Below are 25,441 nucleotides of genomic sequence, written 5' to 3'. Positions count from 1 at the left end.
CCCAAATACACCGGAGAAGGGAGACTCTTAATCAAAAAACAACAGAATGGATGGAGTGGGCTTCCTCACTCCATCCACCATGCGGGTCAGTTGGTGTGCACCAACCACTTGATCCAATTCTTCACGTATATCCTTTGCATTTACTTCTAGCGCCACCCCAGATATAACACCCTTGATAGGCGCCCTGCTTTGAAGATCCACACACGACACATTCCAATCCGATATCTTTTTGATGCACATAGAGATGGAACATACTTCGAAAGTATTCAGACCCCTTGACTTTTTCCACATGTTGTTGCTTTCCCCATCCAACCTGACAGAGCTTGAGAGGATCTGCAGAGAAGAATGGGAGAAACTTCCCAAATACATGTGTGCCAAGCTTGTGGCGTCATACCCAAGAAGACTTGAGGCTGTAATCGCTGCCAAAGGTGCTTCAACAAAGTACTGAGTAAAGGGTCTGAATACTTACGTAAATGTGATATATTGTAAATAAATTAGCAAAAAAAATAAAAAAGGTTTTTGCTTTGTCATTATGGAATATTGTGTGTAGATTGATGAGGGGAAAAAAAAACATTTAATCTATTTTAGAATAAGGTGGTAACAACAAAGTGTGGAAAAAGTCAAGGGGTCTTAATACTTTCCGATGGCACTGTATGTTTAAAATCCATGATTATCATGTTGCTATCTGAATGTTTAAAATCTTTTGTCGTATCCTACCTTGATTTTGTTGGATAACATGATTTTCGTGATGAGTTTGGCCTAATATTTTGTAGCATGACCACTTCATGAGGATAATAGAATCTCTTAGAAAATGTATTCTGTGACTCCCAGATGCCATTATACTCCCGTACGGACAGAGGGCGATATTGCGTTAAACCAGTAACTCACTACACACACTAGCAAAGAGAGAGGAGAAGCTTCTTTCTGTTCATGCTATGATGGCGTCAGAAGTAAAAACTGTCTTTGAGGTACGTTTTCACTCAGCAAACTTTTAACAATCAAACCAGTTATATATTTTTTTTAACATAACATCGTTTTATGTGCCTCATCACAGTAAGATACTGCGTGGTGTATGAACGCTGTTGCATGATCACTAACTAATTGTGTTTGTTGTGGAATGGAGCTAGCCACGCGGCTGTTATTTATTGTGGCTGTTGGCTACTTGGATGATCTGTTAGATGTGCAATTGGTTGCGTATTTCAGAAGTGCATAATTGTATCGACTTATGTCATAACATCATTTTTCAACAAAAAAACTAATTTGTATATTTGTATAGTTCTAAATGAAGACAATGTCCCATCATCAGTGAGGGTTTGACCATGCTACTCTGTTGCACTTTTAATGTTTTCCTCTGTCTTGTTTGTTGTCGTCATGCTGCTTTTAACTAATAAATGTTTTCTGCAACAGGAGAACACTGCACTAGGATTCCTGTATAGGCTGATGAATGGAGCGTTTCAGGACAGAGACTCCAAAGATAACGTTCTCACCAAGGCTAATAATGTAAGCAGTGCTAATCACATCAGCGTTTCGTCGGTAACTCAAAAAAAGTACTTCCGGGTTACCGAATTTCGGAAATTGTCCAAATGTAAGGCCCCCACGTAATAGTAGAAAATTATAATTAACCTCTGTTTATTCATGATAACTGTAAAATAATTGTCTAAACATGAACAATTATTAATATTTGTTCATATTTAAGTGACATTTGCTTAAAATTTGGGGTTTAAAACATCTTCCAAGGTCAAATAAATGCCCCCAATGCGAATCACTGTATATGGAATACATATTGGCTTATAAAGCAAAAACTATTCTGGGTGCCGCTGGAAAATGATTGTAGGGAATACTCAGAGTCTGAACAAAAATATAAATGCAACAATTTCAAAGATTTGACTGAGTTACAGTTAATATAAGGAAATCAGTCAATTGAAATAAATTCATTATGCCCTAATTTACATTTTACATTTGAGTCATTTAGCAGACGCTCTTATCCAGAGCGACTTACAGTTAGTGAGTGCATACATTTTCATACTGGCCCCCCGTGGGAAACAAACCCACAACCCTGGCGTTGCAAGCGCCATGCTCTAATCTATGGATTTCACATGACTGGGAATACAGATATGTATCTGTTGGTCATAGATACCTTAAAAAATGTAGGGGTGTGGATCAGAAAACAAATCAGTATCTGGTGTGACCACAATTTGCCTAATGCAGCGCGACACATCTCCTTTGCGTGGAGTTGATCAGGCTGTTGATTGTAGCCTGTGAATGTTGTCCCACTCCTCTTCAATGGCTATGTGAAGTTGCTGCATATTGACGGGAACTGGAACACGCTGTTGTACACGTTGATCCAGAGCATCCCAAACATGCTCAATGGGTGACATGTCTGGTTAGTATGCAGGGAATGAAACAACTGGGATATTTTCAGCTTCCAGAAATTGAGTACAGATCCTTGTGACATGGGGCCGTGCATTATCATGCTGAAACATGAGATGAATGGCACGACAATGGGCCTCAGGATCTTGTCACGGTATCTCTGTGCATTCAAATAGCCATTGATAAAATGCAATTGTGTTTGTTGTCCATAGCTTATGCCTGCCCGTACCATAAACCCACTGCCACAATGGGGCACTCTGTTCACAAAGTTGACATCAGCATACCGCTAGCCCACATGACGCCATACACGCTGTCTGCCATCTGCCCGGTACAGTTGAAACCGGGATTCATCTGGGAAGAGCACACTTCTCCAGCGTTCCAGTGGCCATCGAAGGTGAGCATTTGCCCACTGAAGCCGGTTACGACGCCAAACTGCAGTCAGGTCAAGACCCTGGTGAGGACGATGAGCACGCAGATGCGCTTCCCTGAGACGGTTTCTGACAGTTTGTGCAGAAATTCTTTGGTTGTGCAAACCCACAGTTTCATCAGATGTCAGGGTGGCTGGTCTCAGACTATCCCGCAGGTGAAGAAGCCGGATGTGGAGGTCCTGGACTGGATTGGTTGCACTTGGTCTGTGGTTTTGAGGCCGGTTGGACGTACTGCCAAATTTTCTAAAATGACGTTGGAGGTGGCTTATGGTAGAGAAATGAACAGTCAATTCTCTGACAACAGCTCTGGTGGACATTCCTGCAGTCTGCATGCCAATTTCACGCTCCTTCAAAACATCTGTGGCGTTGTGTGACAAAACTGCACATTTTAGAGTGGCCTTTTATTGTCCCCAGCACAAGGTGCACCTGTGTAATGATCATGCTGGTTAATCATCTTGATATGCCACACCTGTCAGGTGGATGGATTATCTTGGCAAAGGAGAAATGCTTACTAACAGGGATGTAAACAGATTTGTTCACAATTTGAGAGAACTAAGCTTTTTGTGTGTATGGAACATGTCTGAGATCTTTTATTTCAGCTCATGAAACAAGGGACCAACATTTTACATGTTAAGTTGATATTTTTGCTCAGTGTATATATGGTCATTTCACAGGGCTCTGAATAAAACGGAGTGTTGCTGACCTTTCACTGTGGTCAAATGGCTTAAAATGGGCACTATGGTACAAATATAGCACTGTACAGGAAAAACGATTATTTGTGCCGAAATAGAAGTGGGGTGGGTAGTACTCAGTCGGGTCTGTAGAATCTATATACAGTGCATTCAGAAAGTATTCAGACCCCTTGATCAATCAATCTACACAAAATAACCCATAATGACAAAGCAAAAACAGGTTTTTAGATTTTTTTGCAAATGTATACAAAATAAAAAACAGATACCTTATTAACATAAGTATTCAGACCCTTTGCTATGAGAATTGAAATTGAGCTCAGGTGCATCCTGTTTCTATTGATCATCCTTGAGACGTTTCTACAACTTGATTGGAGTCCACCTGTGGTAAATTCAATTGATTGGACATGATTTGGAAAGGCACACACCTGTCTATATAATGTCCCACAGCTGACAATGCATGTCAGAGCAAAAACAAGCCATGAGGTCGAAGGAATTGTCCGTAGAGCTCCGAGACAGGATTGTGTCGAGGCACAGATCTGGGGAAGGGTACCAAAAAATGTCAGCAGCATTGAACGTCCCCAAGAACACAGTGGCCTCCATCATTCTTAAATGGAATAAGTTTGGAACCACCAAGAAGACTCTTCCTAGAGCTGGCCGCCCGGCCAAACTGATCAATCGGGGGAGAAGGGCCTTGGTCAGGGCCCAAGAACCCAATGGTCACTCTGACAGAGCTCAAGAGTTCCTCTGTGGAGATGGGAGAACCTTCAAGAAGGACAACAGTCTCTGAAGCACTCCACCAATAAGGCCTTTATGGTAGAGTGGCCAGACAGAAGCCACGCCTCAGTAAAAGGCACATGACAGCCCACTTGGAGTTTGCCAAAAGGCACCTAAAGGACTCTGACCATGCAAACAAGATTATCTGGCCTGATGAAACCAAGATCGAACTCTTTGGCCTGAATGGCAAGCGCCACATCTGGAAGAAACTTGGCACCAACCCTACAGTGAAGCATGGTGGTGGCAGCATCATGCTGTGGGGATGTTTTTCAGCACCTGGGACTGGAAGACTAGTCAGGATCGAGGCAAAGATGAACGGAGCAAAGTACAGAGAGATCCTTGATGAAAACCTGCTGCAGAGCGCTCAGGACCTCAGACTGGGGCGAAGGTTCACCTTCCAACAGGACAACGACCCTAAGCACACAGCCAAGACAACGCAGGAGTGGCTTCGGGACAAGTCTCTGAATGTCCTTGAGTGGCCCAGCCAGAGCCCGGACTTGAATCCGATCGAACATCTCTGGAGAGACCTGAAAATAGCTGTGCAGCAACACTCCCCATCCAACCTGACAGAGCTTGAGAGGATCTGCAGAGAAGAATGAGAGAAACTCCCGAAATACAGGTGTGCCAAGCTTGTGGCGTCATACCCAAGAAGACTCTATGCGGGCGCCCGTCACGCCACAAGGAGTCTCTAGAGCGCGATGAGCCAAGTAAAGCCCCCCCCCCGGCCAAACCCTCCCCTAACCCGGATGACGCTGAGCCAATTGTGCGCCGCCCTATGGGTCTCCCGGTCACGGCCGGTTCTGACACAGCCTGGGATCAAACCCGGGTCTGTAGTGACGCCTTAGACCGCTGCACCACACCTCAAGAACACCTTTTCTAATATTGAGTTGCACCCTCCCCCATTTTGCCCTCATAACAACCCCAATTCGTTGGGGCATTGACTCTACAAGGTGTCAAGCGTTCCACAGGGATGCTGGCCAACGTAGACTCCAATGCTCCCACAGTTGTCAAGTTGGCTGGATGTCCTCTGGGTGGTGGACCATTCTTGATACACACGTGAAACTGTTTAGTAAAGAAAAACCCAGCAGCATTGCAGTTCTTGACACAAAATGGTGCACCTGGCACCTACTACCATACCCTGTTCAAAGGCACTTACAGTGCTGAGAGAAAGTTTGTGAATCCTTTAGCATTTTCTGTATATCTGCATGAATTTGACCTAAAATGTGATCATATCTTCATCTAAGTCCTAATAATAGATAGTGAACCTGATTAAACAAATAATGCAAAAACAATTGTACTTTTTAATTTCTTTACTCAACTCTGTGCCTTGAAGCCAGTTCCACTGCATTTAATTGTTCCTCTCAAATCAGGGACTGATTTAGACCTGGGACACCAGGTGTTTGCAGTTCATTATCAGGTAGAACAGAACCAGCAGGCTCCGAACCACGTAGGGTAAGAGTTGAATACCCCTGGTCTATGTCATGGAAAGAGCAGGTGTTCTTAATGTTTTGTATACTCAGTGTAGACTAGCGCTAGATCAATAGGGTCTGTAAAATATTTGTTTATCCCAAAACCCTCCAAAAACTCAATTAATTTCCCCATAGGCTTTCTCCAAAGAACCAAAGCGGAGATGGTGCCTACAAAAAGACTCCATTACTATTGCTCTCTATTGAGGGCTTCCACCATTTTAATGTAGTCAACTGGGTGGGACTTCCAACTTCATTGGCTGATCCCTCCTGGTGACCCTGTTGGAGTTATGTCTGACCTACCCCGTTGGTCATCAACAACCAGGTGTTCCGGTTTTCAGGGAAATGGAAGAGAGCCTGTGACACGACTTCTGTTTTTGGACATTAACAAGGCGACAATCTTAACAACTCCTCCACATTTACTGGATTGGTTGAATAGTGCAGAAGAGAACCTCCCCTGACAGTTATTTTATTATTGTCAAGACCAGAATGTGGGCGATCTAGTTTGAGGCATTTCTTTTACGTCTGCTAAGTTAGGGTCATCAGGAGGGGTCAGCCAATCGTGAAGAAGAAAATGTAGTACTTCAAAATGGAGATGGCCTCAATGGCGCTGTCACAGATGCCATAATGGTACAGATACAATGAGGCGTCTTTCCATCTGTATGGTTAGCCCTAACATCTCATCTGAATGAAAATGATCATCTTTGAATGATACTTTCACTGTAAGTTGATGTACAGTGTGAAATATACTTGCTGTGCTTTTGGTCTCTCTGTTCTCTACAGGAGTATACAGCCCAAATTATTCTGGAGAGCATTGTAGATTACTTACTGTAAATACTTTTTCCCACTCTTCACTCCAGGATTGTAAGGACAACTTCAGCATAATTCCTCCCCATCATCCTAAAGACAAACCGCCCCTGCCGACTCTTAGAGAGGTTTCAGTGATACTGGAGGACTGCAGGAAAATACTGGGAGACCGTTTCAGTTTCAGACAATGTGAAATAAAGGAGAATGGATTTGAGGCTCCAATTCCTCTTGGTAAGTGTATTTGTTATGAAGTGGTGTAAAAAGCAGCCTATTCAATGTGCCAAACTGGGTTAAAAGTTATTTAAAAAACATTTTTTAAAGAGGCATTCTGTTTAAATTATGCTCTTTTATAATGATAATTATTAGAGGAAAGTGCTTGGAAAGTATGTATGTGCCTTAATTTGAGCAGATATAATAAGAGTTAACAAATGTCATTGAATTGTTCCATTGTTTTGAATTGAAGCCATTGGCTCATTACCATTCTTTTATACGGAGTGACTACGTTTCCGGATTTTCTGGAACCCAAAAGTTCCGTGGTTAAAGATACTGAGATTTGTGTGCATGTGCAGGATTTAATTTTATTACGTAGCTGCCGCTCCCCCCTCTTTGATCGGGGACTGCTCGTGCTCCGCTGCTGCTTTCTCCTCCTCCTTGATCGACGATGAATGTTGTACACAAAAGACATGTCGACATGTTCCAGCTATTACATTCCATGTAGGCTATTAAGCATAAGCTCAATTTCATGTTCTTTTTTTAGGAGGGGAGTTACATGCTGACTACACCGGCCGTGCGCGTGATTTTGTCTGTACCCACCAGACGCGATCATGACGTGCAGGTTAAAATACCAAAATCAACTGTGAATCAAATATATTAATTTAGGTGCAGATCGAAACACATGAAACATTCATGGACATTTAGCTAGCTAGCTGTTTCTAGCTAGTTTGTCCTGGGAGATGAACATTGGGTTGTTATTTTACCTGGCATGCATATGGTCCACTTTTTAGCTGGTTCTTTGTTGAATTTTTACCTGGAGTCAGACAAAATAGTGTGTTTCTCTACTCTGACAATTAATCCACAGATATAAATGGAAACCTCGTTTTTAGTTAGTTATCTTTAATTTCTCCTTGTTTGTCTTTCAAGCATCCACGTGGGTTTGTATCTTCCTGATATCCAATAAGGGACTTGTGGAGCATCTCAAATAGAACCAAGTTCTATTTTAGCGCTTGGTTATGAAGACGCTCGTTCACACGTGTGAGCAGTGTGGGTGAAATGATTGAATAACATGTCAACTCAGCAAAAAAAGAAACATCCCTTTTTCAGGACCCTGTCTTTCAAAGATAATTCGTAAAAATCCAAATAACTTCACAGATCTTCATTGTAAAGGGTTTAAACACTGTTTCCCATGCTTGTTCAATGAACCATAAACAATTAATGAACATGCATCTGTGGAATGGTCGTTAAGACACTAACAGCTTACAGACGGTAGGCAATTAAGGTCACAGTTATGAAAACTTAGGACACTAAAGAGGCCTTTCTGCTGACACTGAAAAACACCAAAAGAAAGATGCCCAGGGTCCCTGCTCATCTGCGTGAACGTGCCTTAGGCATGCTGCAAGGAGGCATGAGGACTGCAGATGTGGCCAGGACAATAAATTGCAATGTCCATACTGTGAGAGGCCTAAGACAGCTGATCGTCCTCGCAGTGGCAGACAACGTGTAACAACACCTGCACAGGATCGGTACATCCGAACATCACACCTACGGGACAGGTACAGGATGGCAACAACAACTGCCCGAGTTACACCAGGAACGCACAATCCCTCCATCAGTGCTCAGACTGTCCGCAATAGGCTGAGAGAGGCTGGACTGAGGGCTTGTAGGCCTGTTGTAAGGCAGGTCCTCACCGGCAACAATGTCACCTATGGGCACAAACCCACCGTCACTGGACCAGACAAGACTGGCAAAAAGTGCTCTTCTCTGACGAGTCGCGGTTTTGTCTCACCAGGGGTGATGGTCGGATTGGCGTTTATCGTCGAAGGAATGAGCGTTACACCGAGGCCTGTACTCTGGAGCGGGATCGATTTGGAGGTGGATGGTCCGTCATGGTCTGGGGTGGTGTGTCACAGCATCATCGGACTGAGCTTGTTGTCATTGCAGGCAATCTTAACGCTGTGCGTTACAGGGAAGAAATCCTCCTCCCTCATATGGTACCCTTCCTGCAGGCTCATCCTGACATGACCCTCCAGCATGACAATGCCACCAGCCATACTGCTCATTCTGTGCGTGATTTCCTGCAAGACAGGAATGTCAGTGTTCTGCCATGGCCAGCCAAGAGCCCGGATCTCAATCCCATTGAGCACGTCTGGGACCTGTTGGATCGGAGGGTGAGGGTGAGGGCCATTCCCCCCAGAAATTTCCGGGAACTTGCAGGTGCCTTGGTGGAAGAGTGGGGTAACATCTCACAGCAAGAACTGGCAAATCTGGTGCAGTCCATGAGGAGGAGATGCACTGCAGTACTTAATGCAGCTGTTGGCCACACCATATACTGACTGTTACTTTTAATTTTGACCCCCCGCTTTGTTCAGGGACACATTATTCAATTTCTGTTAGTCACATGTCTGTGGAACTTGTTCAGTTTGTCTGTTGTTGAATCTTATGTACATACAAATATTTACACATGTTAAGTTTGCTGAAAATAAACGCAGTTGACAGTGAGAGAACGTTTCTTTTTTTGCTGAGTTTATGTGCACATTTATTTAGCAACTCTCACGCACGCAACGTGGCCAGTGTGGTTTGCGTGTTAGGCTAGATGCAGCTATACACAAAATACATGATCAACCAGGGCCGTAGCTACATACAGAAAAAGCATTTTAGAGTTTTTCAATTGTATATAAATGCAGTAAATTAGCTACGGCTACGGCTCTGTGATCAACATGTTCGTACAAACGTTGGTGTCTGTTGTAACAGTATTGCAAACATAAGCATGACGCAAACAGGCAGTCTAGCGATTTCATGTTCTTCGCACCTGCCGAGTTACAAGCAGCTATTTAGGCAAGCATATCAAACACAAGCAAGACACAGTCAAAATAATGACTTAATGTTATTTTCTCATCATTGCAAACATTGGCTAGTTCTTTTTCAGAAACTCTCGCTCTGATATGGCAGCATAACTATTAAGATTATAATCACATACAGTGAGGGGAAAAAAGTATTTGATCCCCTGCTGATTTTGTACGTTTGCCCACTGACAAAGAAATGATCAGTCTATAATTTTAATGGTAGGTTTATTTGAACAGTGAGAGACAGAATAACAACAACAAAATCCAGAAAAACGCATGTCAAAAATGTTATAAATTGATTTGCATTAAAATTATAGACTGATCATGTCTTTGTCAGTGGGCAAACGTACAAAATCAGCAGGGGATCAAATACTTTTTTCCCTCACTGTAGTAGGCAGTCTAAAGCAGGAGTTTCAAACAACGTAAGGAATAATAGCGCCATCTGGCTACTTTGCAGACAGCTCTAGCTTCAATAGGGGAGTAAAAGCAGTGTAAAATCATACAAGCCACACATCTAAAATACATGCAGAAAATATATTAAAAAGCACTCAAAATAAATATCTAACCATTATCAGGCAGTAAATACTTGATAGCTGAAAGAAGATGCTAGAATTTGAAGCTGGATGCAGGTGAACACCACCTCAGGCCAAACCCCAGGAAATCATGTTTTTGGAGAAGATTCTAAAGAATCCGTTCTGAGAATAGGCCTCTACCGTCTTCATCCCTGCCAGGGATAGCACATACAGCAAAAAAAACAAGCAAGTCATCAGATATTGAATTACATTTTATTCGGATGCACTCCTTTTGGATTTAGAAGATAATTATTTGCCCCTGTGTATACAAGCCAACTGTATTGTTGAATACTTCACAACTGGATTGAAAAACCTTGTAGGATGTAATAATTTTGCTTATTCCACTTTTATTGAATTGCCACGGTAACTGTCAAATTCTCATCTTGGAATGTTGTGATCACAGCATGTAAGTGTGTATAATTTGCATATTCAGACTCCACTCCAAGAGACTCCGTTGCTAGAATGTTAAAGTGTTCACCCCCCCAGGTAGCTGGGTTTATATTGTAGTGATCCCTTGACATGTGTCACGCTTGATGTTTGAGTTTGACAGCTGTCAAACTCAGATTACGGCCATACATCGCGGGCTGTTATCGTTGGACAAATTCATTTTACATCGCCTCCTGCCTCATGTAGGCGGAGTATGCACATTTTAGACCATTCCATTGGACCTAAAGTGAGTTCTCCACCCACCCGGGGCACTGGGCGACACAAAATGAACTCGTGCATTTTCAGTCTCTGGTTACCGGTCGGGATACATGCTTGGCTTCCTAGGTCATTCAATAGGCTACTTGCATGATCATTGAGAGGCGAAGTAGCTGTTATAGGGCCTGTGTGTGGTTAAAACACATTGTTTTTTGCCCCAATGTTAAGCTCAAGTGGGGAGTTACATGCAGCATATCAAACACAGGCAAGATAGACACACAGTCAAATTAGCGATGTAATGTTCGTTTTTCATCATCATTGCAAACATTGGCTATAGAATAAGGCAGACAGGCAGTCAAATAAGTATTTGTATTTTTCAGCAACTCTGGCTAGTGGCTTCGATATGGCAGCTATAAAGATTAGCCTACATCACACAACGCAGATTGTTTTGCTTCAATGCAATGTGTAGGGACTACGTCCTGTTTGTGTAACTGCAATATCCATTACAAGAGACAGAAGGTTGTAGCCTTCATAATACAGTGCCTTCAGAAAGTATTCAAAGCCCTTGACTTATTCAATTTTTTTTGTTACAGCCTGAATTCAAAATTGGATATTTTTCCTTGCACATCTACACATAATACCCCATAATGACAAAGTGAACAAATGTGAAATGAAATACTTCAGTAAATGAGATATTTCTGTAAGTCAGAACTTTGTAGAAGCAGCGATTACAGCTTTGAGTCATTTTGGGTATGTCTGTATTGGCTTTGCACATCTGGATTTGGGGATTTTCTTCCAATCTTCCTTGCAGATTTTCTCTAGCTCTGTTAAGTTAGATGGGGAGCGGTGGTAAACAGCAATCTTCAAGTCTTTCCACAGATTTTCAATGGGATTCAAGTCAGGGCTTTGGCTGGGCGACTCAAGGACTTTCACATTCTTGTTCTGAAGCCATTGCACCGTTGCTTTGGCTGTATACATGGGGTCATTGTCCTTCTGGAACGTACATTTTCGCCCCCAGTCTAAGATGTAATGTGTGGTAGGTTATGTATTGTATGACAGCACAATCATAATTTTTACACGGGGGGGTTTTCGGGCTTGGGCTCATAAGCCTATGCATAAGCTCTAATATGCATATGGGTGTTTTGAATGAATCATCACCTTAAAAAGCGCTGTCCAGTTTGTTGTTAGGCTTTGAAACAACATTCACAATGACCATGTTTTCCACTCAGTTTCAACCTGTTGTTTAACTTTTTTCTTCAAATTAATTTGATCATCACAGTGAAGTGAGTTTTAAAAGCATGATACTGTTTCGATGATAAGTGTTTGTGATTTTCGATTGCATTTGCATTGATGTCAAAGTGGTTAGAGGGACAATAGAGACCTGAGTACCAGGCCATTAGGACCTGATGGTCGTTAGCAAGTTGGGTACTGCCAACGCATGTCTGGAGTGCATAAAAGGAGATTACCGTGACTCAATGGTCACGTGGAATTTTACTGCGGTAATGACTCATGACTGCTGGTGTGGCGGTAATACGGTCACCGCAATAGCCCTAATCATGGGACAATAGGGAGCACAGAACTTAATGCATCGGTAATGAAACATCATTGAAATTTGCTGAATTTATCCTAATCTTCATTGAAGCAGCAATTCTGATGTCTTTTCCTAAAGCGTCATTGGTTTGCTCTAATCCAAATTGTTGGTCACTGTAGGCCGCTTTCATGGACACAGATTAAAGGGCAATTCTGCCACTTTAACCTGCTTTAATCAATTCCAGCACCAAACCAATGTCTACATATGAGAAAAGTGTGTTTCTGTGGTTAAAAAGATAAGAAAAGCCCCCCAAAAATGCTTCTCTGTGACATCACAAGGTAGGACTCCAAATCAAATCAAATTTTATTTGCCACATGCGCCGAATACAACAGGTGTAGACATTACAGTGAAATGCTTACTTACAAGCCCTTAACCAACAATGCAAAGTAAAACAAATGAAAAAAGTGTTAAGCTAAAAAAATAAAAGCAAATAACTAAAGAGCAGCAGTAAAATAAAATTACCTTAGGGAGGCTATATACAGTGAGGGAAAAAAGTATTTGATCCCCTGCTGATTTTGTACGTTTGCCCACTGACAAAAATTATCAGTCTATAATTTTAATGGTAGGTTTATTTGAACAGTGAGAGACAGAATAACAACAAAAGAATCCAGAAAAAACGCATGTCAAAAATGTTATAAATTGATTTGCATTTCAATGAGGGAAATAAGTATTTGACCCCCTCTCAATCAGAAAGATTTCTGGCTCCCAGGTGTCTTTTATACAGGTAACGAGCTGAGATTAGGAGCACACTCTTAAAGGGAGTGCTCCTAATCTCATCTTGTTACTTGTATAAAAGACACCTGTCCACAGAAGCAATCAATCATATTCCAAACTCTCCACCATGGCCAAGACGAAAGAGCTCTCCAAGGATGTCAGGGACAAGATTATAGACCTACACAAGGCTGGAATGGGCTACAAGACCATCGCCAAGCAGCTTGGTGAGAAGGTGACAACAGTTGGTGCGTTTATTCGCAAATGGAAGAAACACAAAAGAACTGTCAATCTCAAGAAGAAGCACATTAAGGTCCTGGAGTGGCCTAGCCAGTCTCCAGACCTTAATCCCATAGAACATCTGTGGAGGGAGCTGAAGGTTCGAGTTGCCAAACATCAGCCTCGAAACCTTAATGACTTGGAGAAGATCTGCAAAGAGGAGTGGAACAAAATCCCTCCTGAGATGTGTGCAAACCTGGTGGCCAACTACAAGAAACGTCTGACCTCTGTGATTGTGATTGCCAACAAGGGTTTTGCCACCAAGTACTAAGTCATGTTTTGCAGAGGGGTCAAATACTTATTTCCCTCATTAAAATGCAAATCAATTTATAACATTTTTGACATGCGTTTTTCTGGATTTTGTTGTTGTTATTTTGTCTCTCACTGTTCAAATAAACCTACCATTACAATTATAGACTGATCATGTCTTTGTCAGTGGGCAAACGTACAAAATCAGTAGGGGATCAAATACTTTTTTCCCTCACTGTATAGGGGGGGTACCGGTGCAGAGTCAATGTGCGGGGGCACCGGCTAGTCGAGGTAATTGAGGTAATATGTACATGTGGGTAGAGTTAAAGTGACTATGCATAAATAAATAATAAACAGAGTAGCAGCAGAGTAAAAAAGGGGTATGGGGTGGGGGTGGGGGGGCAGTGCAAATTGTCCGGGTAGCCATGATTAGCCATGATTAGCTGTTCAGGAGTCTTATGGCTTGGGGGTAGAAGCTGTTGAGAAGCCTTTTGGACCTAGACTTGGCGCTCCGGTACTGCTTGCCGTGCGGTAGCAGAGAGAACAGTCTATGACTAGGGTGGCTGGAGTCTTTGACAATTTTGAGGGCCTTCCTCTGACACCGCCTGGTATAGAGGTCCTGGATGGCAGGAAGCTTGGCCCCAGTCATGTACTGGGCCGTACGCACTACCCTCTGTAGTGCCTTGCGGTCGGAGGCCGAGCAGTTGCCATACCAGGCGGTGATGCAACCAGTCAGGATGCTCTCGATGGTGCAGCTGTAGAACTTTTTGAGGATCTGAGGACCCATGCCAAATGTTTTCAGTCTCCTGAGGGGGAATAGGCTTTGTCGTGTCCTCTTCACGACTGTCTTGGTGTGTTTGGACCATGATAGTTCGTTGGTGATGTGGACACCAAGGAACTTGAAGCTCTCAACCTGTTCCACTACAGCCCAGTCGATGAGAATGGGGGCGTGCTCAGTCCTATTTATTTTTTCCTGTAGTCCACAATCATCTCCTTTGTCTTGGTCACGTTGAGGGAGAGGTTGTTATCCTGGCACCACACGGCCAGGTCTCTGACCTCCTCCCTATAGGCTGTCTCATCGTTGTTGGTGATTAGGCCTACCACTGTTGTGTCGTCTGCAAACTTAATGAAGGTGTTGGAGTCGTGCCTGGTCATGGGTGAACAGGGAGTACAGGAGGGGACTGATTACGCACCCCTGAGGGGTCCCAGATGTGTTGTTACCTACCCTTACCACCTGGGGGCGGCCCGTCAGGAAGTCCAGGATCCAGTTGCAGAGGGAGGTGTTTAGTCCCAGGATCCTTAGCTTAGTGATGAGCTTAGAGGGCACTATTGTGTTGAATGCTGAGCTGTAGTCAATGAATAGCATTCTCACGTAGGTGTTCCTTTTGTCCAGGTGGGAAAGGGCAGTGTGGAGTGCAATAGAGATTGCATCATCTGTGGATCTGTTGGGGCAGTATGCAAATTGGAGTGGGTCTAGGGTTTCTGGGAAATGGTGTTGATGTGAGCCATGACCAGCCTTTCAAAGCACTTCATGGCTACAGACATGAGTGCCACAGGTCGGTAGTCATTTAGGCAGGTTATCTTAGTGTCCTTGGGCACAGGGACTATGGTGGTCTGCTTGAAACATGTTGGTATTACAGACTCTATCAGGGACATGTTGAAAATGTCAGTGAAGACACTTGCCAGTTGGTCAGCACATGCTCGGAGTACACATCCTGGTAATCCGTCTGGCCCTGCGGCCTTGTGAATGTTGACCTGCTTAAAAGTCTTACTCACATCGGCTACGGAGAGCGTGATCACATAGTCATCCGGAACAGCTGGTGCTCTCATGCATGCTTCAGTGTTGCTTGCCTCGAAGCGAGCATAGAAGTGATTTAGCTCGTCTGGTAGGCTTGTGTCACTGGGCAGCTCGCGGCTGTGCTTCCCTTTGTAGTCTGTAATAGTTTTCAAGCCCTGCCACATCCGATGAGCGTCAGAGCCGGTGTAGTACGATTCAATATTAGTCTTGTATTGACTAAAGATAAAACCTGCAACAAGTTTCTAGCCCAAGGGAGGGTATTTTCTTGCTCCCACATCATTGCGAATCTCATAGTGTTTGACAATAAGTTGTGAAGGAAATGTTCTTCTGAAGAGAAAATGTTCATCTTGTCTTTGGTGTCATTAACAATCCTTGGTTCCTGCCTGTGCTTGGTAAAGATATGAGGGGGGTTGGGGACGTCATGACCCCCTCCTTAGGACCATCTGGCAGAACGCCCAGAATATGTTCTTTAAGGTAAAATGGGAGACGGAGCCAGTCACATGTAGGAACCAATCCAATTAATCATGTTTATGTAGGTTTTCATGTAGCCGTATATAAGGCTCTATGTAAGGAATGCCCTTGGAGAGCTCACTTCTGACCGGTACTTTATGCATATAAGTTTGACTGTGACCTCTTCAGCGTTCTGATAATAAACAATGATTCATTTAAGATTGACTTAGTGTCCCTGTTTAGAATTTCCACTACAAAGTGTTTTAACCTTTGATGGTCACCGGGTAGAACTTTATACTTTTCTCTACAAAACTTAGAAATGTGCAGTTTTCACATATGTCAACACTGGTATTGTGCTGGGGATAATGAAAATGAGGTTGAAAAGTGGTGCAGTTGCCCTTTAAGTCTGGACTAAATACTGTCAGATTTAAATATATCCTAATACAGTTTTGGTTTAATCGACATGGCTTGATTTTCTTGATTCATCTATCTTTCTTTGATTCATCTTCCTGAGACATTGATCTGTTCTTTTATCTAACCCAAGACCGTTTCAATCACACAGGACGGAGCCCTAGGAGCCCAAGGAGCCCTAGGAGCCCTAGCCGCAAAGAGCCGAAGAACAGAAAGAGCTCCTCTACATCAGGAAAGCCTAAACAACAACGGAAAATTCTCAAGATTAAGATGCACCACTGTTCACAGTGTGGGATGAGTTTTAGTAATTATAAAGATCTAAGGAATCATTGGAAGGTGCACAAAGGGAAGCCCTACCACTGCTCTGACTGTGGGAAGTACCTATCTACCTTAAGTGCTTTGAGAGTACATCAGAGAATTCATACTGGAGAGAAACCTTACTCGTGCTCTGTATGTGGGAAGAACTTTGTGCAAATGGGAAGCCTACGAGAACATCAGCTAAGACACATTGGAGATAAACCCTTCAGCTGCCCTGACTGTGGAAAGAGCTTTATAACACAACGTTATCTGAATAAACATCAGCGAACTCATACCGCTGAGAAGCGATACTCCTGCCCTGACTGTGGGAGAGGCTTCACTACGGCAGGACTAATGAACAGACACAGAAGAATCCATACTGGTGAGAAGCCATACCGGTGCTCTGACTGTGGGCAAGGCTTTGCCAGATCCGAGGCATTGAAATCTCACCAATTTACTCATAATGGAGAAAAACCTTATTCTTGCCCTGATTGTGAGATGAGTTTCAGCTCATCAGCAGGCCTGAAGTATCATCAAATGAATCATACTGGAGAGAAGCCCTACCACTGTGCAGCCTGTAATAAGAGATTCAAGTCAGCTACAAGCTTAAAGTCTCATCATAGGACGCACACTGGAGAGAAACCTTACCAGTGTCGTGACTGTGGGACAACATTCTCCAATCTCAGTAATTTGAAAATACACCAGCGCATTCATTCTGGAGAGAAGCCTTACTCTTGCCCTGACTGTGGAAAAAGATTTTCTGCACCATCAACTTTACAAGCACACCAGCGGTCACATACTGGTGAAAGACCTTTTCCTTGCTCTCATTGTGGGAAGGGCTTTACCATAAAGGCACATCTTGTGGTACACATGCGCATACACACTGGAGAGAGGCCCTACCACTGCACTGTCTGTGATGCAACCTTCTCCTCTTCAGGTCCCTTGGTGAGACACATGCGAATACACACTGGGGAGAAACCTTATAACTGCATTCATTGTGACAAGAGCTTCAAAACCTTACATGAAATTACTGGTCATACAAGGGTGCATACAGGAGAGAGACCTTACCATTGCTCTAAGTGCGAGAAGAAGTTCAAGTGCCTGGGAGACTTGAGAAAGCATGAGCACACACATACTGGAGAAAGATTAGCATGTGGTCAGTGTAAGAAGACCTTTTCCTCCAAAGGTGGATTAAGGATACACAAAATGTCACATACAGGAGAGAAGCCCCACCACTGCACCGTCTGTGGGAAGAGATTTACATCAACATTTCTTCTGAAAACACACCATAGAGTACACAGTGGAGAGAAGCCTTACAGTTGCTCTGACTGTGGGAAAATGTTTTCCCAACTGGCTAACTTCAAGACCCACCAGCGCATACACACTAGGGAGTAATCGTAATGCTGCTCAGAGTGTTATTTATTTCAAAATCTCGCTTGAAGGTGCACGTGGTATTCCATAGAGACGATCAGCCTTATTCCTGTGGACGGTGTGGAAAACGCTTTAAAAAGGCAGGTTACTTAACCAAACACACACCCAAGCCTATTGGCAAAAACTGTTCCATTGCTCCTACTGTAGTAAACCACATCATTAGGCCTGAGAAGTAACAAGTATTTTCATACTGCAGAGGAGCCTCAAATGTATTGGTTGTGGAAAGGGTTTTGCATTATCACATCAGTTGAAAATACGTTACATGGTTCACAGAAGTGAGAAGCCTTACATGTGTAAAGACTGTGGGAAGTGTTTTTCCCAGCCCTCTAACTTGAAGTGTCATCAGATACAACACACTGGAGTAAAACCACAGCGCTGCTCTGACTGTGGTAAAGCATTCACCTTAAGCAGACTAGTGCAACATTGGTGCGTGCACACTGGAGAGAAGTCCTACCAATACCTTGAATGTTGAAATAACTTTTGAGTATTAAAAGAACACCAGCTTGTTCACTCTGGAGAAAAGCTTTACTGTTGCTCGGACTGCAAGAAGGACTTTGCACAACTTTGTAACTATGGTCCCCTGTAGCTCAGTTGGTAGAGCATGGCGCTTGCAACGCCAGGGTTGTGGGTTCGTTTCCCACGGGGGGCCAGTATGAAAATGTATGCACTCACTTAACTGTAAGTCGCTCTGAATAAGAGGGTCTGCTAAATGACTAAAATGTTAAAGAAACACCAGGAAACATCACAAGCAACATGCAGTAGTCAAAGCTGGGACAGCAGGGCCAAGAGCTTCTCTTTGCTCCAAATGGGAGCTCTTAAATAATCAATGGAAAGTGTTTTGTTTATTAAACTGTCGGAATAAATGTGGAATGTACCAGCATATGGGGAAAACATTTGAACCAATTCAATGTTGGTGGTTGGATGTGGAGTTATTATAGCTAAACATTGTTACGCTTAAACTTTTATCTTTAATGCCATGCAAAACTGATTTGGCTTAACAGATGTATTATTTTTTATGAATGATTTGTTTTTTTTATTAATGTTAGTTTAATCAACCATTCCATGTGGTCATTATATAAAGAAATGTAGCATATGGTTTCCTATATAGTTCAATAGTAATCTACTATGAATACTGTGTTTGGTTTAAGTACCAAACATTCACAAAACGATTAAATACTCTTTAACCCTGAATTTATTTTCCTTCACTTTTGTCCCCTCTGGTCTTCACAGTATTCCTAAAAGCTGATTGTGTGTGTGAATGGTTCGTTTGAAGGTTGATACATTAATTTAGTGAGCTTTGATTACGTTATTGTAACAAGCGCTGTTTCCTTTGCAAGAAATTCCACGGTGCGGGCAGAGTTGGTGCAGAAAATTACACATTCATTTTAATTTCAACCAATGTTGGATGAAGTGCAATTTCTAAGAAGTCTTCACAGCAGTCTTAACTAGTGTATGGGGGTGTTAAAGCTGGAATCCCTTAAAGGCCCCATGCAGTCTTTGTAATGTAATTTTTAAATCACCACTATGTCGAATAAATCTGTTTAATGAAAAAACTCATGTTTAATCATTTATTTCCCTGAGCCTCCTTCGGTCTTTGAAATGCCCAGTCTGATCTTGTGGGTGTTATGAAATGAATTTTAAGATATTATATACACAGCCCTGATAGGATGGTCTAGAGCCCTCCCCCTTACCCAGATGAACAGTCATTGGTCTATTATAATCAGATCACATTGTGGGCCAAAAGTTCCATCCTACCTGAACAGGCTGAAATTCCAGCCAATTTCTTCAAAGGACTCTTGTACAAAAAGGGCATTATCATAATTTTCACAATTTTAGTGTTATATCGACCTCATAGTGTGGGGAAATCACGTTAACTGCAACATAACAAAGAAGTTACTGCAAACAACAACCCTCTTTCAGCAATAAGGGCTGTTCTTATGCATGACGCCCTTAGCCGTGGTATATTAGCCATATACCACAAACCCCCTTATTGCTATTATAAACTGGTTACCAACAACATTAACGTAATTGTCTGTCATACCAGAGCATTCAGCCAATCAGCATCCAGGACCCATACTACACAGTTTATAATTACTACTAATCTATGAAGTGTCTTCCGTTTCCCTTTTGACACCCACAAGCCGCACCTGACTTGTTAGAACAGAGTGGACAGGACCAGGCACCAAGTCAGCAGGATATGACAGTGGGGGAAAATAAACTACTACTTTAGCATTTAATCATGTAATGTACCCCTAGGCCCTTCACAATCCACTATAGAGGAAGTCACTTTCGGCTACAGCCACCAATAAAAGCGCTGATTGAGGACATTTTTAATGAATTGAGTTACTTATGGGATATTCTGGAGCGGTGCAGGAGACAGCGTTTCCCCCCACCATCAACAAAACACCAAATTATGTAATTTATTGTGGAAGAATGGTGTCGCATCCCCCATATAGAGTTCCAGACACTTGTAGAATCTACGCCAAGGCGCATTGAAGCGGTTCTGGCGGCTCGTGGTTGCCCTACCACTAAAACACTTTATGTTGGTGTTTCCGTTATTTTGGCAGTTACCTGTACATGCGTGTTAGTGGTGCGCGGGTCCGCCGTTGTTTACCCGCCCGCAATTGCTAATAACCCATCTGCAACCGCCCGACTATATGTGATAAAGGAAATCTGAGGCCTGCACCCGACCCTAATAGCTGATATATGCTTGATCTGTCAATGCTGTCTGGAGGCTCTGTATGGAGGGTGTGACGCAAACGCGGAGCCTCCATAGGCTTGCTGAGGCTAAATCGAGCTGCGTGTGTGCGCCTCCCCATTTTTGTAACAATGCAGAGGGCACCATATAGCGCTGTATAGCTCCGCATTGACATGATTTGTTAACGGTAGGTGGGGGCGGGAGGTCCTGTATAAACACAAACAAACTAACTTGACAACTATCTTCACAACTGCTCTGCGAAGCGTCACTAGTTCACATCGGTAAAGTTTCCACTGTCATCTGCTTCTTTCGCGGAGCAAAGACGTTTAGGGACCGGGATAAAACAAAAACAAAAAAAACGGGTAAGATTTTCTGTGCAAAATGTCCAAATGACATCAGTTTGACCGGTTGTAAGAAAATAGAAAGCTGTGACAACGACCCAACATGTTTCTGATAAGATTTCAGTTCGGCTTGGATTCATAGCCTATTTTATGTGGTTGAAATACTATCAGCTTTTATGATGCTGATAAAGATAGATACAGTCTGTAGTGGTGCTAACTGCGCATTGGCATTCTCTCAAGATACTGAAATAAATCATATTTATCGTATTCCCGTGTCAACATTTAGCCTATATTTGGTGCCTAATTCTGCAAGAGTTAATATTGAAGCTATGTGAGAGGTTATAGACCTACAGTAAGTGATCTGGACCCATATCCACAAAGCGTCTAAGAGTAGAACATTGGTTGTAAACGCTGAGAATACAGACATTTTACAACTACTTTTATGGGTAAAAATAAAATGTTATTTCAATTTGTCCAGGTGAGTACCTCATGAAGATGGATGAGAGAATGCCAAGAGTGTGCAAAGCTTTCTTCAAGGCAAAGAGTGGCTATTTGAAAAATCTCAAATATATTCACATTTTTGGTTACTACATGATTCCAAATGTGTTATTAAATAGTTGATGTCTTCACTATTATTCTACAATGTAAAAAATTGTAAAAAGAAAGAAAAACCCTTGAATGAGTAGATGTGTCCAAACTTTTGACTGGTAGTGTAGACTGTGCAATATTTGCCCATTCTTCCTTGCAGAATTGTTCAAGCTCAGTCAAATTGCATGGTGACCGCTCATGGACTGCATTCTTCAAGTCATTCCACAGATTCTCAATGGGATTTAGGTCGGGGCTCTTACTAGGCCACTCAAGGACATTCACCTTCTTGTCCTTCAGCCACTGTACGGTTGCTTTGGCGGTGTGCTTTCGGTTGAAATGTGAACCATCTTCCCATTTTCAACTTCCTGGCAGAGGGCTGCAGGTTTGCCAAGAATCTGTTGTTATTTTGCACTGTCCATTTTCCCTTCTATTCTGACAAGTGCTCCATGCCCTGCTGAAGAGAAACACCCCCACAACAGGATGCTGCCACTGTAGGCATGGTGTTCTTTGGGTGGAAAGATGTATTGGGTTTTCACCAGACATATCGTTTTGCGTTCAGGCCAAAAATATCAATTTGGGTCTCATCTGACCACAGCACCTTTTGCCACTTGGCCTCGGAATCTACAATGTGCTTTTTTGGCAAAGCTCAAACAAGACTTAATGTGGCCTTTTTTGAGGAATGTTTTTTTTCTTGCCACCCTCCCATAGAGGCCAGATTTGTGGAGCGCTTGTGATATTGTGGTCACATGAACACATTGACCAGTCTTTGCCATAAAGGCCTGAAGCTCCTTCAATGTCGCCATTGGCTTCTTGGTAGCCTCTCTGATCAGTCTCCTCCTTGCCCGGTCATCCAGTTTGGCCTGACGGCCTGATCTATGCAGGGTCTGGGTGGTGCCATACGCCTTCCACTTCTTAATAATGGACTTAACTGTGCTCCGAGGGATAGACAAAGCCTTTGAAATATTTTTATATCCATCCTCTGACTTGTGCCTTTCCACAACTTTATCTCATAGATCTTTTGAAAGTACCTTTCCGCCCATAGTGGATTCTTTGCTTTGAATTGCACTACTAAGCAGTGGAGTCCTCTATGAACAACTGCTTTTATTCTGAACTAATCAAAGTCACTACAATTGATCACAGATGGAAGCCAATTAGCTTGATTTGTGATCTGTAAGATGGTTATACCTCAGCAAGTTTGCAATTGCAATTCTAAGGGGGGGTGTTCACCTATCCAAATAGTAAAATACCCTGTTTTACTTGTAATTAATTTGAGGTTTTTTTAGATGTTTTTTTTGTTCACTTGGACATTGTGGGTTACTGTGTGTAAATAAAGCCGGAAAAAGTCTAATTTTATGTGTTTTCATTTCAGGCTGTAAGGCAACAAAAGGTGAACATTTTGAAAGGGAGTGGTGACTTTCTATACCCACTGTACACAGTAATTTTGACAACTTCCGGAGGACGTCCTCCAACCTATCAGAGCTCTTGCAACATGAACTGACATGTTGTCCACCCAATCAAAGGATCAGAGAATGAATCTAGTACTGAAAGCATAAGCTACAGCTAGCTAGCACTGCAGTTCATAAAATGTGGTGAGTAGTTGACTCAAAAAGAGAGAGACAATAGTGGAACAGTTTTGAACAAATTAATTTCTTAAGAAATGAAGGAGAAGAGAGCTATATTTCGTAGTCTCCCCCCATTACGCTGATTCTGTTGAAAAACGTTTCTTAAACGGAAGCAAACGGAACGAAACAGGGATAAACATACCCACATTTGTCCAATAGAAACTCTAGTTTGCAACTGTTGGACTAATGATTACATCCTAGATCAGCTAGATGCAGGCAAGAGTGTACAAGGCAGTATTGAATGTGTCACTGTCTGTCACCTTGATTACTCACGACCTGTGTGCACCGACGTTGTAAACTTTCATTCATAGGCTAGGTTGTAGCAACCTGATGATGGGTATAGGGAAAATTTGAGTATCATGTAGTAGCCTAAACCTATCGATGTTACATTGAGCTGGGTGAATGGAATAATGAATGACAGTCATCCAATATGCTGTATTAGAAATAAGGCCATGCTCCTAAAAAAAAAAAAAAAGGTCCTCCCTCATCTTAAACGGCACCGACCGCCACTGGTGAAGGAGTAGCTAGCTAGCTACCTACTATGGAAGTCCATGGACAGCAATGGCTTAGCTCAAACTCCATCTGACCGAGTTCTACTACGGAAAAGCTAGAGACCGCGAAACACCTTGACGAGCTTTCTGCCTGCCTCCGGACTCCCAGCTTGACCACCTCTCTCCTATGACCACACAAGCCATAAACGTTCGAATGACTGTCCATCTCATGGTGTTGTGAGGTTGTTTTTCAAAATTACTTGTCTTTTTTTGTGCCTTGAAACACTTTGAGATTCTTTGAAAAGCGCTATGTACAGTGCATTCGGAAAGTATTCAGACCCCTTGACTCTTTCCACATTTTGTTACATTACAGCCTTATTCTAAAATTAATTAAATTGTCCCCCCCTCCCCCTCCCCTCCCTCCTCCCCTCCCTCCTCAATCTACACACAATACCCCATAATGACAAAGCAAAAACTGGTTTTTAGATTTTTTTGCTAATTTATTAAAAATAAAAAACGGAAATATTACATTTACATAAGTACTCAGACCCTTTACTCAGTACTTCGTTGAAGCACCTTTGGCAGCGATTACAGCCTTGAGTCTTCTTGGGTATGACATTACAAGTTCGGCACACCTGTATTTGGGGAGTCCCATTCTTCTCTGCAGATCCTCTCAAGCTCTGTCAGGTTGGATGGGGAGCACTGCTGCACAGCTATTTTCAGGTCTCTCCAGAGATGTTCGATTGGGTTCAAGTCCGGGCTCTGGCTGGGCCACTCAAGGACATTCAGGGAATTGTCCCGAAGCCACCCCTGCGTTGTCTTGGCTGTGTGCTTAGGTTTGATGTCCTGTTGGAAGGTGAACCTACGCCCCAGTCTGAGGTCCTGAGTGCTCTAGAGCAGGTTTCCATCAAGGATCTCTGTGTACTTTGCTCCGTTCATCTTTCCCTCGATCCTGACTAGTCTCCCAGTCCCTGCCCCTGAAAAACATCCCCACAGCATGATGCTGCCACCACCATGCTTCACCGTAGGGATGGTGCCAGGTTTCCTCCAGACGTGATGCTTGGCATTCAGGCCAAAAAGCTCAATTTGGTTTAATCACACCAGATAATCTTGTTTCTCATCGTCTGAGAGTCTTTAGGTGCCTTTGGCAAACTCAAAGCGGGCTGTCATGTGCCTTTTACTGAAGAGTGGCTTCCGTCTGGCCACTACATAAAGGCCTGATTGGTGGAGTGCTGCAGAGATGGTTGTCCTTCTGGAAGGTTCTCCCATCTCCACAGAGGAACTCTGGAGCTCTGTCAGTGACCATCGGGTTCTTGGTCACCTCCCTGACCAAGGCCCTTCTCCCCCGATTGCTCAGTTTGGCCGGGCGGCCAGCTCTAGGAAGAGTCTTGGTGTTTCCAAACTTCTCCCATTTAAGAATGATGGAGGCCACTGTGTTCCTGGGGACCTTCAATGCTGCAGACATTTTTTGGTACCCTTCCCCAGATCTGTACCTCGACACAATCCTGTCTCGGAGCTCTACGGACAATTCCTTCGACCTCATGGCTTGGTTTTTGCTCTGACATGCACTGTCAACTGTGGGACCTTATATAGACAGGTGTATGCCTTTCCAAATCATGTCCAATCAATTGAATTTACCACAGGTGGACTCCAATCAAGTTGTAGAAACATCTC

At 43.0% G+C, this 25,441-nt stretch overlaps 1 protein-coding gene across 1 annotated transcript; it reads left to right on the top strand.

Moving 5' to 3' along the window:
- The first annotated feature begins 897 nt into the window (after positions 1-897).
- On the top strand, positions 898-18,676 carry LOC121539136 (zinc finger protein 883). The gene is made up of 4 exons (XM_041847409.2): positions 898-968; positions 1,408-1,500; positions 6,591-6,768; positions 16,451-18,676. Exons 1-4 carry the CDS (start codon positions 936-938, stop codon positions 17,989-17,991), a joined length of 1,845 nt encoding a protein of 614 aa, XP_041703343.1. The 5' UTR covers positions 898-935; the 3' UTR covers positions 17,992-18,676.
- The last annotated feature ends 6,765 nt before the right edge of the window (positions 18,677-25,441 follow it).

This window comes from Coregonus clupeaformis, chromosome 25, assembly GCF_020615455.1.
Source record: "Coregonus clupeaformis isolate EN_2021a chromosome 25, ASM2061545v1, whole genome shotgun sequence".
Lineage (NCBI taxonomy): Eukaryota > Metazoa > Chordata > Actinopteri > Salmoniformes > Salmonidae > Coregonus > Coregonus clupeaformis.
This window is presented reverse-complemented; position numbering and strand designations above follow the sequence as displayed.